The 19311-nt window shown below is 38.3% G+C and overlaps 1 protein-coding gene across 1 annotated transcript in view; it reads right to left on the bottom strand.

The window, feature by feature from the left end:
* Positions 1-16309, bottom strand: part of GALNT9 (polypeptide N-acetylgalactosaminyltransferase 9) — a 482832-nt gene extending 466523 nt beyond the window's left edge. Inside the window, exon 1 of the mRNA XM_089672443.1 lies at positions 15579-16309. Coding sequence (XP_089528569.1) covers positions 15579-15819 — 241 coding nt within the window. The 5' untranslated portion in view covers positions 15820-16309. The remainder of the gene's footprint in view (positions 1-15578) is intronic.
* Between the last annotated feature and the right edge of the window lie 3002 nt (positions 16310-19311).

Here is a 19311-nt window from a genome sequence, read left to right as displayed (position 1 = left end):
TCCACCATAATTTGCAAATAAATTCTTTCCAAATTAGCCAATATGATTGTCTGGATTTTTTTCTCATTTTGTCTCTCATAGTTGAGGTCTACCTATGATGCCAATTACAGGCCTCTCTCATCTTTTTAAGTGGTAGAACTTGCACAATTGGTGGCTGACTAAATACTTTTTTGCACCACTGTGTGTATATATCTTTATATATATATATATATATATATATATATATATATATATATTATTCATGCATTTCAGGATAGTTGATTTAGATTTAAATATAACAAAGAACAGCAGGTTTGTACTATAAGATTTCTGGAAAGTCTGAGGTGCTACCTCAACCACTGTAAAGAGATGAGAAAATATGACATGTTAGAAAGGTGTTATTGAAATGTTTTTGAATGCTGCCACTTAGCAGTTTATATGCTATTAAGATGCTTTACAAGGACTTGTCAGGTCCTCATTTCTTAGAAATAAGTAGATGGAAAGTTTTAAATGCAATGGGATATTTATTGTATGTGTGCACAGTATATGTACTGATTAATATAATCTGCTTGCTTACAGATGAAGGATATGCATGTAAATACTGTCAAATTGGTTCACTGCCTGAATACATTCCGCTCATTTTCTTATGCATTAGGTGACCTAGCTGCTGGTGGTCGGTCTAACCTTGATTTTTGGTCTTGTATCTTCAAAACTAAAATTTGTAATTTGCATATCAAAGATTTGTTTTGTAACAAAGGTGCAGAAAGTGAACTACTTGTATTAGTATTTATTTTATTTACAAAGAATTAGTCTCAAGGCAATTAGCTTATTCTGTGATCTCTCTTTGAAAAACCCATCATCATGAATGCACCCTGAATTTAGTGTTTATTTGTAAATAATTATATATTTTATTAAGTAGTAAAAGAAAGATAAAAAACAATTTTAAAATATGAAGTACTAGTTTGTCTTTAAAATAAATATGTACCAATACAAAACAAAATGCTAAACCACTGAAACTGTCATGATCAGGGGTCAGGCTCGAAGACCAGTTGCTATAGCAGCTCACACCGAAACCAGCAGGATAGGTACACAGGCAGGTCACCGTGGCAGAGGAGTGGGCTCACCTGAGATGCGGAGTCTAAGTACTAACTGGTGTTCACCAGAGTTCCTGTTGGTGGAGATGGATTTTGCTGCGTGTTAGCACCAGGTTGCAGTCCTCAGGATCACCCCACCAGGAGGTGAGCAAGCGGAGGTCCAGTAGCATATTAAGCAGGTATCAAACAGAAGCATGGTCAGTAAACAAGCCAAGGTTGGTAATGAGCACTTGCAGGTTGGGATCAGGTCGAAGCATAGTTGAGAACAAGCCAAGGTCAGTAATGAGCAGTCAAAGGTTGGGATCAGGCAGAAGCGTAGTCGAGAACAAGCCAAGGGTCAATAACGAGCGGTAGTAAAATATGGATGACAGCAGAGAAGGCAAGGAGCAAGATACTGGCTGGAGAGCACAATAATCTGGCAAACAGGAAGTGCAGTGACATGGCTTATATCCGGAAGTTCATGGGAGGAGCAAGGGGTTCAAGGTTCATGACAAAAAAGGTAAAGGCAGGATCATTCAAATAATTGTCAAGGGAGCTGTCCAGCATTCCAGGTGGCTCAGCAAGAAGAAACATTGCCATTCCCCACAGAAGGGCAGGGTTCGGACCCAGGCTCTGACAGAAGCTTTCATAACTCATAACTGTATAGCCACTGATTCTTGTATGGTTTTTAGATTGAAACTGCATATCCATAGTTTCAGTCAGGGGTGTCCAACATTTTGACTTCTCTGGGCCACATTGGAAGAAAAGGAATTGTCTTGGGCCACATATAAAAATATACTAACAGTAAGGATAGATGATGAGCAGAAAAAGTCAGGCAGATCACAAGTTAAAGCAGATGTTCACCCTAATTTTTATCTTTCTTCCTCTGCACCCTTCCACTCCTCTCTTTTCAAAAAGGGCTCTTGTTTGTTTATCTTTTAATTAAAACACTTCAGGCCCCCCCTTCATGCATGGCATTCACCTAGGCATGCACTTTGCCCACTGTGTCTCCTGGGATATGCATCTCAATTATCCCAGGTGGCATAATCTTTCATTGAGCAAAGGGGAAGGGGCAGACCTAATGGTGAGTCAATGGGAGAGCTGCCGGCTGAACCTGGTATAGCCAGCGGCTTCTCAATGACATCACACATGAAAATGCGGTAGTGCAGGACTGAGTGTGGGGCAGAAGGGGCATAAGTGAAGAGGATTTAGTAGGACAAAGCTAGACGGGTGATTATGTTAACTGTGAAGGACCCTCAACCAGGTAAGCAGGGGTTAATGAAGACAAAAATGAGGGGTGGGGAGGGTGAAGGTCCTATTTAACAATTACTGATATAGATAATGTGCCTATTTGTATAATACAACTTAATTTTTTTTGGTAATATTTTTTATTATAAAAATAAAAGAGGGCAAAATAAAACTAGTGCAATATTTGACATGGATAAACTATTGCATAAATATCTGGTTTAATAGATGCCATAGCAATTCTCAATGAATTCTCAAGGTGCTCATCAGATATTTTGGTTCTAATTTTGCCCTTTGTGTGCTTCAACCTCGAATATAGTTAATCGCAAATATAGGTGCTGCTAAAAACTGATGACATGAATAAGGTGTGATTATGAAGATATTTTTCTTTGGAAAGATAAAACTTATAAAAGTCCAGTACAGAGACACTGTAAATTTTTTCTTTTGCAGCATGTGTTCTCTAAGTATCACTACATTTTTGCAGAAATTTATTTTTTTAAAAATCAACATTTTTAAGTACGTTTCCGATTTTGTTTATACGATTCATAGCCAACTTGGGTCACAGGTTTGGCACCCCTGGTCTAAGTAGAATATACAGTGTGTGCTTAGCTATACAAACAAATTAATATTTATAAAACAATTTTGTGTACATTTCATATAAATTCACCAAATGTACCTAACTATTCATGAAAGAAGACATATAATTCTTGCATTGTTTCTTTTATAGCTAATACATGTGTGAGGGTGTTTTAGTAGTTGAATTAGCCACTTTGCATATTGCATTACTGTTTTCTGATTTGTCTAGTTGCTTTGTGGGTAAAGTTGGTGATTTATGTAATGCTATGTTACATAACATTTAGTTGGTAATTTGGTGTTCATAGTTAGAAATTTTACTCAAGGATTCCAACCACAGTTTCATTTTAAAAGGACAGCTGTCCTTTGGTGGCCTGCCTGATGCTGTTAGACTCTCTTTAAGAGATTCCTAGGCCTACATGGCCTGAGCTCTTGGTTTTAATAGATAGCCCTGTTGGCTGCAAAACATCATAGTGAAGGTCTCCCCGTAGTAAAATTTAAAGTATGTAGCAAAATGTGTGGAGAGACGATGGGGGTCTGAAATGGATAAAGTTTGTAAATCTACCCTTCAAGCATATGGATCTACTGTCATGAACATTGTAAATATATTCAAACTAAAAAATCCCAGCGCCAATCAAAGAAAGTATACAATTATGCAGCTGTGCACCAGTGAAAACCACCAATAATGAATAACACAAAAAACAGCGCAAAAATTAAATAAATAAAAATAATCACAAATAAATGTCTGTGCAAAAAAAAAAATATATATATATATAATATTTCAAACATAAGTCCTTATTTTCCCAAAAGGATTTTCAAGACAATGTTCCAAAATGTGCTTCCACCTAATCACCACGTGAAAAATAATATTGACCGCACTCACCAGATGGAGGTGATTAATAAGCCTCATAGGATATAAGGGATCCTATAGCCCCTCAAGAGGAACTCAAATCACCTTCTTCACCCTGCTTAGATACAGCAATCGACTCCACTCTACTTCTCCATGGAATCCTCAATAATGTGCAAGGAAAGAAAGGCTACATAGTGTAATACTGCCACTCAATACCATATAAATCCATAGAATAAGGACACTCACATGTTTCAATAAAATAACAAGCCTTGTTTAATAGCCTCAAAGGCTTCAAAGGAGCAAGTTTCCAAATTGTAAATATAGGGATCTCACGCTTTAAGAATCACTGTAGAGGATGACCAGCTTTCCACCTCTAAAATGGCCGCTTGAACCGCAAAAGTCGGCGTGCGTTCCAAATACCGGAAGTAACGTAGGCCAAGATGACGGCAGACCGGAAGTGCGTCAACACGTTTCGCCCCACCCACAGGGCGTTCTCAAGACCGTGGTTTTCACGTGGTGATTAGGTGGAAGCACATTTTGGAACTTTTGGGAAAATAAGGACTTACGTTTGAAATATTATATATATATATTTTTGCACGGACATTTATTTATTTGTGATTATTTTTATTGTAAATATATTAATTGCACTGAGTATTATGATTGACTTGGTTCATTGACTTGGGGTATTATGTATATTGCAATCACAATATAATGCTTTCCACATTCCCTATCCTTGGATGCTGGATACCAGCAGCTTTATTTACAGTGTTTCAAGTTACTGTATAGCCTGCCAATCAGAAACCCAAACTGAGCTGCAGGAGTCTTCTTTCTGTAGCCCCAGTAACCACTTCTGCTCAAATGTTTTCAATCAGCTATTAAAAACACTTAAGACATAACAAAAGTGCTAGTTAAGAAAAAGTAAATGTAAACAGATTTGTTATCCTGCTGTCCCAAGCACTCTATCAGGAACATACTGCTATGTAGATCAAAACATTTTTAAAACAAGATCTGAATTTTGAGATAGATCACTAAAGTATGAAAAAAAGAATTGCCTTTTAATCTCATTTGAAAATGTTAGAACATTAGGAAGATACTGAGAAAAATCAGTAAAATTAATATGTGGAATATAGACCTGCTATAACAGCTGGATGGATGTACAGCAAAGATGCTTTATTGTTCTTTGTTTTGACTTCATCTTTCAAATGCCCCTGTTATGATCGTCCTAGTTTACTTTCATTACGTTCTTGCACCCGAACATCAACATCCATCCAAGCGACTAATTCTAATATAAATGCTATGTAATCCTTATGTTTGTGTACTAGCAACTGCTATGATCTCCAGTTGTTTTATGCCATGAGAGGTTCCCTAGAGATTGTAATTTGGACCTGCATGCTATTTTTTAATGTTTTCTTAATGATCTGGAAAGCAAGATAGAATTATTTTTTTCTTTTTTTGCTTACATTACCAAGTATAATTATATTCTGTTCAATGAAATTTAAGGGTGCTTTATCTTTTGTACATATGGAAAACCTCAACACCTTGGGGTTACCTGCCATAGTCTACCACTGTATCTCCTGCACTGGTGGCCGGTTATATAAAGTCATAAAGAGCTTTGATGTTTGTACTTGGGACACACCATGTGTAAAAGAAGCTTCTACCTAACCATTCAAATGAAACGTATATTAGAGTGGTTAAGAACTGTGAACATTATAGGTATTTTTGCCTTTTATTTGAAATGTTCTACACTTTCATCGCACTGCATTTTTTATGCTATTGTTAAATTTTGGAGCCTTTGAAATAATTATCAATAATAATAAGGTAGAAAAAGGCAGGCAGCAAACACATTTGAAGAACATTTAATAATGCACTGCAATGAATGCTGCGTATTACTGGAAAGAGAGAGTAAAACTGGAAAAAGATACAATTACTGTAAAATATGTATCTGATCTTAGTGCTGGTTATGGCACAAAAGGTTATGCTCTATTTGGGAAATAGTTTTTTTTTTTTTTTTTGCTTGCATTGATGATTTATTAATGCCACCTTGCATACAGAGGATTATGATGAGGGAATGAATTGCAATCACACTCCCGCAGCAGTTTTTAATAAAGTGAATATCTGGGATTGGCTATTTTGCTGTTTTCCAGTTACCTGGACACCCCACTAACCCTGGCTATTAGCTGAGCTTGTTCTGTTCATGTGCAAGATGAAAATATTATGTAAAAGTGTTGGCTGCCTGTGTGGTTGTTAGAGAGAAATCCTTTTCAGACAGGCTAGCTGCTGTGCATTAGCCCAAAAAAAACCCATCCACACAAAGAGGTTAACAAAAACAGCACAAATATTGGAGCATCTAATATTAGGCAAAATGAGATTGCAGGAAATAGTAAAAGGTGCTACTGTTTTCCTTGCTCTTTAGTACAGTATTATAATTTAAAATGATGCATGTTCTATGGCTCATAAATATCTACATGATAGATGATTATTTCACATATACAGTATCTGAATCCTGTCTTCACGACTGTGATTTATTACTTACATATTGTAACGTTTTTGTGTAAAAAAAAAAGAAAAAAAAAGATATATAACTGTAAAATGTATAATCTTTTGTTTAGCTAGCAGAGAGCTGTTTCAGATATTTTAGCATATTTAGTCTGCACTATTCCTAGTCTTGCAGGGAAACTTACCTATTCTCCCATTTTGCACACATGTACCTTAGGATAAAACAGTAATTTTTTGCAGTGGCATCTCAAAACTCAGAAGAAAGTACCTATGGATTTGAATGGGTTAGCATAGTGTTACGTTTTGAAGATACTGGTTAAGAATTAAGATAAAGGTTTATTTTAGGGAATTAAGGCTACATTTTAGGGTTAAGGGTAATTAAAAAGCTTTTTTTGTTAAGTTAAGGGTTAAAGTTGGGCTGTGGTAAAGTGTTAAGGGGTAATTTTCAGGACAAGAGTAAGGGTTAAGTGTATAATGTTAGGGCGGATATTAAGTATTATAGGATTACGCTTACGTTTAAGGGATTGGGTCAGGGGATAGGGAAGGTGTTAAGATCAACAGTATAGTTCATGGTGTGTGTGTTTATATGGAGGAAGGGATCACTTTATGTTTTCATTTGTTTTAAGAACTACATAACACCAGGTTCTCTGCACCCTGGAAGCCAACATGTCTTTTGGATATATGAATAACCACAATCAGGGCCAGATGTATACTTTTTTCTCCTCGAGGCCAGTTACTTTGTGCAGCCCTCCAATTCCCCTCATATGCTTCAGGAACTCTCCCCCCTTCTTTCCTTGAACACACATAACACAGACCTCCCTCCCCTCAAAAAACACAGTGGATTAAAGTGACCCTGTTGAAAAAAAGATAAATACTACATCTCCTTTTACCTGTGATAAAAGAGTGTCCATCTCCTGGATGCCCTGCTGACTTCCATGTCTTTATGGGACTCAGTAGAGTTCCCTTCCCTGGTCTGTGTGGTAACGTCGTACATTGGTGGTCAGTGTAGTGTCCTCATTCATTCTTGGTTAGTGGTGAATATGCAAATTCTCATGGGCTGTTTACTTTATATCAAAAAGAGCTTAAGGATCAGCACTCGGTGTCCAAGAAAAAAACAGCACAAAAGGTCCATAGACAAAACATCCACAGTGCATAAATAAAAGCAATGCAGTGCTCTGACACAGTAAAAAGAATTAATAACTGCAAAATCACATTATATGTGAACAATCCTAGGTCCATATAAATTACCCAATATGCATCTAAAGATAAATATTTACCATGTGCAATATAAACTGAAAGTATACTCACTATCCCTTTAAACAAAAATAACAGCACAGATTGTGATCACTGTCTCTTTAAATACCATAAATAGACCAACGAACCCTCAAAATAGAAATTAATATGTGAACCAACAAAAAATAAGCGGCTGGTGTCCAAGCGCTTTGTGGACTGGACTGTGAGAGGCTACGAAACCATTGGAGCTTCCAAGATATTAGCACCTTGTAACTCTTACTTCTACACAAGTACAGTGGAACATCTAGAAGCCATAAATCCTCAGCCTCTTCTGTTCAGCCCTCTGCATAAAGATTCACCCCAATATTCCAAGTGGGAGGTTGTCTGCTGAATCACTTGGTAGATCCACTATGATGTGAGAGGGAACTGAGCCAAAAGGTAGTCTGACAGTCTCAATACTGACCAAGATCCAGGGAGTACAACAGTTAAGCTTTTTACAGTCGTATTTCTTCTAACTTTTTCCTGACAAAACTCCACTACATCACTAAGACTGTCCTTTGTACAGATGCTATGTTGGGCCTCAACTTAGCACAGTGTTTGGACACAATAAAGACCTCTGGGACAGAGCAGCTTTCCATTCTGTACTCCAAAAGTTCCACTATATCTGTAGCTATATGTCAAACAGGACACCTTTGATGCCATTACCAGAGACCCGTTATCCTTAAAGGGACCGTTCCATCCAGATGGAGGCTAAGTTCTGTGTCTTGAGGAATATACATAGTGCGGTTATCGGCCTGTAATTTAGGCAGCTATACTCTCTGGTGAGTGCAGTGTGTTTGGTAGTGGTTCACATAGTGGATTAGCATATCACTAGATCAGAATCTACTTGGATGCACGAGATAAAGAACACAAATTAATTTTTATTTTGGTTGACACAGTACACTGTGGCTATAAAATAATTATATTTTTTGTTGGTTCACATATTCATTTATATTTTGAGGGTCCATTGCTCTATTTATGGTATTTAAAGAGACAGCAATTACTATCTTTGGCATTATTTTCATTTAAAGGGATAGTGATAATGATTATACTTTCAGTTTATATTGCACATTACAAATATTTATCTTTATATGCATATTGGGTCATTTGGACTTAAGATTGTTCACATATAATATGATTATGCACTTATTACTTCTTTTTACTGTGTTAGAGTGCTGCACTGTTCTAATTTATGTTTGCTGTATATGGCAAACTAATCGAGATTATTGTGACAAGTAGTGACTTCCTCAGGCTCTACAGGCTCAAGCAGCAGTTAGCAGCATTTATGTAGACAATCTCTAAAATTTAGGCAGGTCTTCCCAGGACTCAAGCAACAATTCCTCTAGGTTTACAAGGCAACTCTCTTAGGCTCTGGCAGACACTTTCACAAGCTCAAGCAACATCTCCTTCATTTCTGTTAATGTCCTGGCCAGGGGCGGACTGACCATTCGAGCACTCGGGCACTGCCCGAGGGCCCGGGGTCAGTAGGGGGCCCCATGAGATGCCCCTGGTACCTTTCATTGTCAGTCCGCCCCTGGTCCTGGCTAAGTCTGAAAGCTGCAGCCTCCACATCAAGCAAAGCTAGCAAAGTATAAGGTAATAACTCACTAGACACTGGGGCTAAGAGTGTGGGCAGGCAGTTAGAGGATCTAGTGTGCACTGCTGCTGCCATCACCTCCTTAAAACCTGAATAGTAAAGTAGCAACAGTGGTTTGGCAAGGAATAAGGCTCTGTGAGCCTAAAAAAGAGCAGAAGTATAATTAATAGGCACATTTTCAAATGACAAGGCACAGACCCTGGTTTCCAAGGCCCCCTAAGCCATGGTCTACCTGGTCTATCTAAAAAAGCTTATTTACATGGTGTACAAAACCCCTACCCATTGCAATTCAAACCTCTCTGCGTAGTCTCTCACACCAATAAAATGATATGATTTCCTCTTTGAACAAGTGTTTTCAATTGAATAGAGTTGCAAGTGACTAAAAGGGGACTAAAAATGGGGAAAGGTCAGCAGCAGAGAGCCACATCTCAAGTTCAATACTCCCCTGTCACTACAGTAACTACTGATCCTGGTTTTTACATATAGAGTATTTGACCTAACAGTAGAATAACTACTTATTGAATAAGTTCATAAAAATTGGCCAAAATCTGGGCCTGTGTACACTGCTAAGATCTAGACAGTATGAAAGTAGATGTCTCACTAACAGTTTATTCATATAAAATATGCCAATTACAACAAGATGCTCTTTAAGTTTCTTGGGTCATTGGGTCATACACTACCTGGCCAATTTATTAGGTACACCTGCTCAATTGCTTGGTAACACAAATTGCTAATCAGCCAATTACATGATAGCAACTCAATGCATTTAGGCATCTAGATGTGGTAAGGATGACTTGCTTAAGTTCAAACTGAGCATCAGAATGAGGGAGAATGGGGGTTTAAGTGACTTTTAATGTGGCATGGTTGTTGGTGCCAGAGGGACTTGTCTGTGTATTTAAAAAAGCGCTGATCTACTGGGATTTTCACACACAACCATCTCTAGGGTTTACAGAGAATGGTCCAAAAAAGAGAAAATATCCAGTAAGCGTCAGTTGTTTGAACTAAAATGCCTTGTTGATATCAGAGGAGAATGAGCAGACTGGTTTGAAATGATAGGCAACAGTACCTCATGTCAATATTGACCAAAATCTCAGAGGAGTGTTTCCAACACCTTCAATCTATGCCACGAAGAATTAAGGCAGTTCTGAAGGCATAAGGGGGTCCAACCCAGTACTACCAAGGTGTACCTAATAAAGTGGCAGGTGAGTGTATATTTTATATATTACTAGGCTGATTTGTTGTTTAAACACTTGACTACCAGGTAATAGCTGAAGAACGGCTACAGCGCATTCATCTAGTTCTGGGGGGGGGGGGGCGTCATATGACGTCCTTCAGAACCATGCCTCCCGTGGTCCCCCTGGGGCATGCACTCAGCAAGCTATGTGATCACTGTAATTCCAGCTAATTCCATGACATGGTAAAGGGCCGTCCACAACGCCCTTTTTATCCATCAGCGCCGACATTCAGTGTCCATCAGTGCTGCCAGTCAGTGCCCATCAGTGCCGCCAGTCAGTGCTATCAGGGACGTTCAGTGCCACCTATCAGTGCCCATTAGTGCCCCCTATTAGTACTGCATATCAGTGCAGCCTCATCAGTGCCTCCTTGTCAGTGCCCATCACTGCATCCCTATCAGTGCCCATTAGTGCGGCATATCAATGCCTATCAGTGCAGCCTCATGAGCACACATCAGTGAAGGAGAAAAATTACCTGTTTGCAAAATTTTATAACAGAAACTCAGAAAAAAATTTTCAAAATTTTTGGTATTTTTTCATTGTTTAGCACAAAATAAAAAACCCAGTGGTGATTAAATACAACCAAAGGAAAGCTCTATATGTCTCAAAAAAATTATAAACATTTCATTTGGGTACAGTGTTGCATGACCGCGCAATAGTCATTCAAAGTACGACAACAATGAAAGCTGAAAATTGGCCTGGACAGGAAGGGGGGTGAGAGTGCCCGATAGGCAAGTGGTCAAAATAAACACAGGTTCTCTTCTTTGACAAAGGCTTGGTAAAAAATTTCTTACATCTCATCCCGCAAGCCAAATTAAAGATCGTGATTTGTACTTTAATTTGAATGCCCTAAACTGATATTTTGATATTTCAAACATTTAGATGATGATTCCTTTCACTATGATGATATCAGATTCTTCCCTTCACCATGCAAAACAACTTTAAACCAGCCTTCAAATTATTAAAAAATAAAAAGAAGCCCCCCCCCCCGCTTATTTAAATACATTGTAAAACAGATATAGGGATCTTAGATACAGACAAGTCAGAGCACTCATTGCCATATTCCATTTAGGGTTGAAAAGTGTTTATATCCTACAGTACTCTAGCATCTTGAGCCTGCACTTGACCCTTTAGAGGTTAATAGTTGTCATAGGTGCATGCAACAATTTTATGGCAGATGCAGCTTTTATTCTACAAGGCTAGGCCTTGTACATACATGACAACTTCAATGTTTGCCAAACTGTTTTATGATTTAATAACTGTCTGACTCCGGGAAGGCCAGGGCACTGAGGACTGTAAATATCTGCATCTGAGAGTGCTATTATTTTCTATGGTTGGGCCTGGTACAAGTGCAACAAATTCAAAGGATACCAGAGAACCATAAGCATTAAACAATTGTTGGCCCTGAAAATCACACTAAATAATTATCTAAACTAAAATATGCCTAAACAATTTCACTGCAAAATCACATAAGGAGTGGGCTCTTTTTAAAAAATTGTTTAGTTGAGGTCATTTATTAGTATTTTTAAACTTGAGCTGTCCACAGGCATGACATCCAATTTTTCAGCTTTTAGAGAAAAGCAGTAGAACATCTTAACCATCTTAAATTTCCCAACTCTCATTATTCCATCAAAAACTAATGGTCATTCATGAAGTGATCATAAAATTTATTTGGTACGCCAATATGACAACAAACACATGCACAATTTAAACTATATCAAAACCCAAAATATGTTGAAGTTTTTGATAGGGTAGGTAATAATTAAAACCCCTGTCAGAATGTATTTCCAGTGTCTGTATCCCAGTGGGGAAATTTCCTTTCATTTCCTCCTCTGAAAACACAACAGGCAGTAAATAAAAAGCAGTTGTCATCAAAACAAAGGTACGCCCTGGAAGATTTTCCAGTCTATTTCTGATCCAGTGACAACTGTAAACTTTCCAATCTGATGAAATTAGTCCACAGGACAAATAGCAGGGGTAAATCCCCCCAGAAGAAACATAGATAACAATATACACTGACAGGAGTTCTAACTCTTCTAACTATTTCCTACTGGGCAGCACAGTGGCTAAGTGGTTAGCACTTCCACCTGGCAGTACTAGGGTCATTGGTTCGAATTCCAACCATGGCACCACCTGCCAGGAGTTTGCATGTTCTTCCTGTGCCTGCGTGGGTTTCCTCCGGGTGCTCAAGTTTCCTCCCACACTCCAAAGACATGCTGGTAGGTTAATTGAATTCTGTCTAAATATGCCCTAGTATGTGTATGTATGAATGTAAGTTAGGGACCTTAGATTGTACGCCCTTTGAGCGTTAGGGACTGATTTGAATGTACAATATATATGTAAAGTGCTGCATAAATTGATGGCGTTATGTAAGTACCTGTAATAATAATCTAAACTAAAACTGTTAGAAAAAAAACATGTTGGCTTTAGATACATTTATCATAGATAGATAGATAGATAGATAGATAGATAGATAGTAACATTGATTATGTTCTTGGAAAGCACAGTCAACATACAATACAATCTTTATCATTCCAAACAAATGAATCTCAAATATAACAGTTTTGCAGTTTGATGCTTTTACACTTTTACAATTTAAAACTATAATTGAAAAACTTTTTGGAGAGATTATTGTTAACTTCTGGCCCTGCAGCCCCATCAGGAAGTAAGATGAAATCTCTTCAACAACAGAGATACCCTCTGTTAGTCAGCTGTCACTGCTGAAAGTCTCTCCATTCAAAGATATCTCCCTTATTCCTGTTCCAGGGACAATTCAAATTTCTGAGATCTCCCTCACATTTAGTCCCAATGATAATGATTTTGTGGACCAAAACGTAAAATAGGTCTCACCAGCAGAAACTCTGACAGCCAAAGAATCCCTGTTTTTATTTTAGATACAATTTACTCTTGATTTACTAGTGATTTACTTGATTACTTGATTTACTAGTGATTCTAAAGGCAGAATGTTTTTTATCTTAATGAGGGGAGAAGCTAGGAGTGCCAGTGAGGGACCCCAGAAGAGGAGGATGGGGGCTGCTCTGTGCAAAACCATTGCACAGAGCAGGTAAGTATGACATATTTGTTATTACAAAAGAAAATTATGATTTACAAGCACTTTACAAATACTAACAGAATTGCCATGACTTTGTAATGCCCACAGTATTCGAATGTACAGGTAATGTTTGCATCAGAGATATGCAATTCAAATTGCCCATGTGTGTAAAATGCTGAAATATTACTTGGATATGGACAAAAGCTTTCTATAAATATACTGTATCTTCACCCAGAGCTTTTAACATTAATACTGAAAGAGTTGTTTAACTTACTTGTTAGTTGATAGTTATTTCAGTTTTATTTCAGTATAAAAGTTGAAATATATTCACAGGACAATTGTTAGATGAAAATGATATACATCAGATGTCTTACTACATTTTCACACTGAACAAGTGACTCTTTAAGGAAACCTGTGCTAATAGAAAAACCAGGGCTGAAATTGCTGACCTTGCTCTGAAAATACTAGTTGCCTGGCTGTGTCTGGCTTCTTCACTTTCCCAAAAGTGACCCAAAAGAAGCATACCAGTTAGATGCTAGTTTACTTTCAGGTCAGTTTGAAGCAACTGGATCTGCATTTCAGCCAAGGAATTAGCATTTTCAGAAAGGCCAGCAATTATAGCCTCTATATTCTCCAAATACTGGTTTCCTTTAAGGAGTGAACAACTTATACCATCTATCAACACTTAATTAAAAAGAAAGTAGGAAAAGAAGCAAAGCAAACAGAAAGTAAAAAAAGAAGCAAAGCTTTACACTGCTGACCTAAAGCATTTTGCCTCTGGAAGCAGCCAAAATGTGGATTTTTTTTACTGTAGTCAGTGAGCAGGCTAATTATTTAGTCAGTAAAATATGTTTTATTTGAAATAATTACTGATCACTTCAAAATTACCCCTTGAGGGAATGTTTTCTGTGAACAGTTTTTGGTCTGCAAATACTCGTGCACACTTGGCAATACTACATAATAAAGAACAACAATAAATCAATGGCATCTACAGCAGAGATCCCTGTTATTGACTGTAGGGCCAGTATTATTCACGTTGTCATTATTAACCTCTTCAGTGCCAGAGCATATTGTTAATGGTAATAGCCTTCATAGTTGAATAATTAAAGGTATTAGTTATATTTGTAGTTTTTGGATGGAAAAAAAGCCATTTAAAAGGAAGAAAAGTTTTGAACTTTAAAGTCATTTTGGGTACATGACACAAACTCTGACTACAAGCATGTTCAAGGTTTACTAAAAAAAAATATACCACAGGTTCAAGAAATAAACATAACCTAGCAAATCTGTGCTTACTTTAAAATACCCAAACATCAACAGGATTTTTAGAAAATATGAGTTTCTTTAAATATAGTTAAAGCAATCACAGCTTTTCTAGGCTAAGTGAATGACCTATTCCTTTAGTAAACCAACCCCCACAAATCCTGCAATACTTAACTGAGAGCAATGAATGATCAGATCTAGGGAACATGTTACTGTTTACTGAGGCTTCCTTGCTGCCAGCAGTGATTGCCCACTGACCTTTTGCTTTTAAGCTAGTTTTCAGTAAATGAATGTTTCTGCTCCAATGCATTCCAATATTTGATTTTTTTTTTATTTATTTTTTTACCATTTAGTTAAGTGGCCCAGTAATAGGGAAGGAAGGTTTCTGGTTAAAACCTCTAGATCTGTAATTTGTCGGAATCCAACATAAACACTTCTGCTATTGGCTTCATATAATCTGGAACATCTAGCACTAGAGCAGGCGCATGTCCAAGGTCAGTGACGTGTGTACATAGTGAAGCAAATGTAATCAATTATCTGTGAGATGGACGAACATTTTACTTTGCTTATGCATGAAAGGTCACGCTTGACGTTTACTAATGACAAGCTCGTGGTTGACACTTTTTACACATCCCTGTCCCCAGTGTTGCCAATGCAAATATAATGAATGATATACTTTATATACTAAAAGACATGATTACATTGCACATGCATCTCATGATCTCTACTTTGAGTTATATTGGTATCAGGCTTGAATATGCTGTGGAGTAATATTCAATCGCATTAATCACTTTAAATGTATTCAACCTAAAATCCATAGCAGCCTCTTTGACCAGAATTTTTTGTGAATTCAGTACTGTGATGCCAACAATGAATCACAGTACTAGATCATGCCATGCATATTGACAAAAAAGGCAAAAGAACCCCACAATTGGTCAGAGTATCTTACCATTTAGTTGATTGTACACGACTTCCTCTAGATGGTCCAGTCTTTGCAGGATAGACTCTCGGTCAACTAATGCCCCCAGTTTGGTGTTTCTGCTCCTCACTCTGCGGTCAGAACTTCTTACAATCTGCACCAGCTCCTGGGACCTGTCCTGGATCCTGCAGTATACCGAAAACAGGATGATGCCTACGAACACCAGGATATTGACAGTCAGCAAAGTTTTGATTTTTCGTGCCACCGCCATGAAATCTGTGAAGATCCAGCATCAGGGCATTCCAAGTGAAGTCAAGCATTTACGGCAAGCCCCAGCAGAGCAGTCCGGCACAGAAGCAATCAAATGACATCAGGTAGGGGGAGACAAAGGAACTAGTACATGGGAAGCTGAGCCTTCAGCGCCGCTGCCATCCACGCTGGGAAAACGCTCTGTGCCCTAGTGATGTGTGGAGGAACACGGCTCTACGATGGAAGCTGCGCCGGCAGAGACATTCATTGGTGCTGGCACATGGATGGAGTGCTGGATGCTGGACTTGTACACTGGGCTTGGACGACCACACGTTCCGCAAGACCCGGGAGCTGTTCTTTCAGCACCACGTCCCTCCCATAGCTCTCCACTGCTTCTGGGCTGGAATAGAGAGGGAGCTGTTCTTTCAGCACCACCTCCCGCTACTCGCTCCTCTCTGATGTAGAGGCAGATCCTCAGTACTGACGCCTGGGCTTTCTACCTAGCCAGACAATGTGCTACAGCACCCAGGGCTAAGGCAGCACCTTCCTATTATCCATAGGGTGTTCCAGATGGCACTCATCAGTGCTAAGGCAGTCATTTACTATTAGCCATACATTCTTACAGATGGCATATACCCACTGCTAAAGCAGCACATTGCTATTATCCACAGGCTGTTAGAGATGGCATATACAATAGCACTCAGTACTAATGCAGCAATTTCCTATTTTCTATAGGTTGTTAGAGATGACATATACAATAGCACTCAGCATAATGCAGCAATTTCCTATTATCCATAGGTTGTTCTAAATGGCATATACAACAGCACCCTGGGCTAAGGTAGACGTTTGCTATTATCCATAGGTTGTTCTAAATGGCATATACAACAGCACCCTGGGCTAAGGTAGACGTTTGCTATTATCCATAGGTTGTTCTAAATGGCATATACAACAGCACCCTGGGCTAAGGTAGACGTTTGCTATTATCCATATGTTATTACATGGTATATGCAACAGCACCCAGGGCTAGGGCACCAACTTGCTACTATCCAAAGGTTGTTATAGATGACATTTGCAACAGCAGCCATAGGTTGTGATACAAGCCAAAGGCAATAGTATCAATAGGCAGTACTATCAGTAGCTTGCCACTATCAATAGGGTTGGTGTTGATTGTGTTTTTTTTTTTAGATGGCATATGCAACAGCATCCAGTGCTAGGGCACCAATTTGCTACTATCTAAAGGTTGTTATAGATGGCATTTGCAACAGCAGCCAATCATAAGGCAGCACATTACTATTATCCATAGGTTGTGATAAAAGGCAAAGGCAACAGTAACTAGTGTTAAGGCAGCAGCTTGCTAATTTTTCATAGTTTTTTTATTTTTTTATCTTTTTTATTCCTTTTTTATGGCATATGCAATAGCTCCCAGTGCTAGGTCAGTAGCTTGCCACTATCCATAGGGTTTTTTTTAGATGGCATACGCAACAGCACCCAGTACTAGGGCACCAACTTGCTACTATCCAAAGGTTGTTACAGATGACATTTGCAACAGCAGCCATAGGTTGTGATACAAGGCAAAAAGGCAATAGTAACTAGTGCTAAGGCAGCAGCTTGCTATTTTTCATAGTTTTTTTTAGATGGCATATGCAATAGCTCCCAGTACTTTCAGTAGCTTGCCACTATCCATAGGGGTTTTTTTTAGATGGCAAAGGCAAAAGCAACCAGTGCTAGGGCACCAACTTGCTACTATCTAAAGGTTGTTATAGATGGCATGTGCAACAGCAGCCAATGATAAGGCAGCACCTTACTATTATCCATAGGTTGTGATACAAGGCAAAGGCAATAGTAACTAGTGCTAAGGCAGTAGCTTGCTATTTTTCATAGTTTTTTTTAGATGGCATATGCAATAGCTCCCAGTTCTATCAGTAGCTTGCCACTATCCATAGTTTTTTATTCAGATAGCTTATACAACAGCATCCAATGCTAGGGCACCAACTTGCTATTATCCAAAGGTTGTTGTAAATGGCATTTGCAACAGCAGCCAATAATAAGGCAGTGCATTACTATTATCCATAGGTTGTGATAGAAGGCAAAGGCAACAGTAACTAGTGCAGCTTGCTAATTTTTCATAGTTTTTTTTTTAATCTTTTTTTATTATTTTGTTTTTATGGCATATGCAATAGCACCCAGTACTATGGCACCAGCTTGCTATTATCCAAAGGTTGTTATAGATGACATTTGCAACAGTAATCAGTGCTAAGGTAGCATCTTACTATTATCCATAGGTTGTTGAAGGCAAAAGCAATAGTAACTAGTGTTAAGCAGCAGCTTGTCATTATTCATAGTTTTTTTTGTTTTTGTTTTGTTTTTTTTATAAATGGCATATGCAATAGCTCCCAGTGCTAGGGCAGTAGCTTGTCACTATCCATAGGGTTTTTTTTAAATGGCATATGCAACAGCACCCAGTACTAGCGCACCAGCTTGCCATCATCCACAGTTTGTTTTTTTTAAATAGAAGGCTGGTGCCCTAGCACTGTGTGCTCTTGCATATGTCATCTATAACAATCTATGAATAACGATCAGGTGCTGCCCTAGCACTGGATGCTGCTGCATTCAACAGCATATAGTGCTAGGACAGCACCTGACCATTATCCATAGTTTTTTAAAATTTTAGATGGCATGTGCAACAACACACAGTGCCAGGGCACTAGCTTGCTATTGTCCTTAGGTTTTTATAGATGGCATATGCAGCAGCACCCAGTGTCAAGGCACCAGCTTGCCATTATGTGCATAGTTTCCTACAGATTGTAGATGCAACAGAACATAGTGCTAGAACAACACCTGACCATAACCCATTTTTTTTAGAGATGGCATCTGCAACATCCAGTGCTATGGCAGCAGTTTACATTATCCATAGTTATTATTTTTTTTTTATTACATATGCCACAGCACCAAGTGCTACAGCAGCTATTTACATCATCCATAGTTTTTTTTTTTTTTTTTGGTTTTGTTTTAATAGAAGGCATATGCAACCGCACCCAGTGCTAAGGCAGCAATTTATATTATCCATAGTTTGTTTGTTTTAAATAGAAGGCATATGCAACAGCACCCAGTGCTAAGGCAGCAATTTACATTATCCATAGTTCTTTTTGTTTTTAGAGTTGACATATGCAACAGCATCCAGTGCTAAGGCAGCAGATTGCCATTATCTCTAGGTTTCTATACATGGCATATGCAACACCACCCTGTGCTAGGGCAGCACTTTGCCACTATTCATGTTGTTTTTAATAGATTGCATATGCTACAGCATATTGTGCTAGGGTAGCACCTTTAAATGATCCCTAGGTTGTTTTAGATGACATGTGCAAGAGCACCCAGTACTGTAGCAGCACTTTGTCATTATCCACAGATAACACACTTTTGATGGGAAATAAGGAATGCTATTTATATGAAATCTATATTCACATATATATATATATATATATATATATATATATATATATATATATATGCTGTA

Source organism: Staurois parvus, unplaced genomic scaffold (genome assembly GCF_062004578.1).
Source record: "Staurois parvus isolate SC_StPar_1 unplaced genomic scaffold, SC_StPar_1.0 ptg000129l, whole genome shotgun sequence".
Lineage (NCBI taxonomy): Eukaryota > Metazoa > Chordata > Amphibia > Anura > Ranidae > Staurois > Staurois parvus.
The sequence above is the reverse complement of the archived record's forward strand: the minus strand, read 5'-3'. Positions and strand labels throughout refer to the sequence as shown.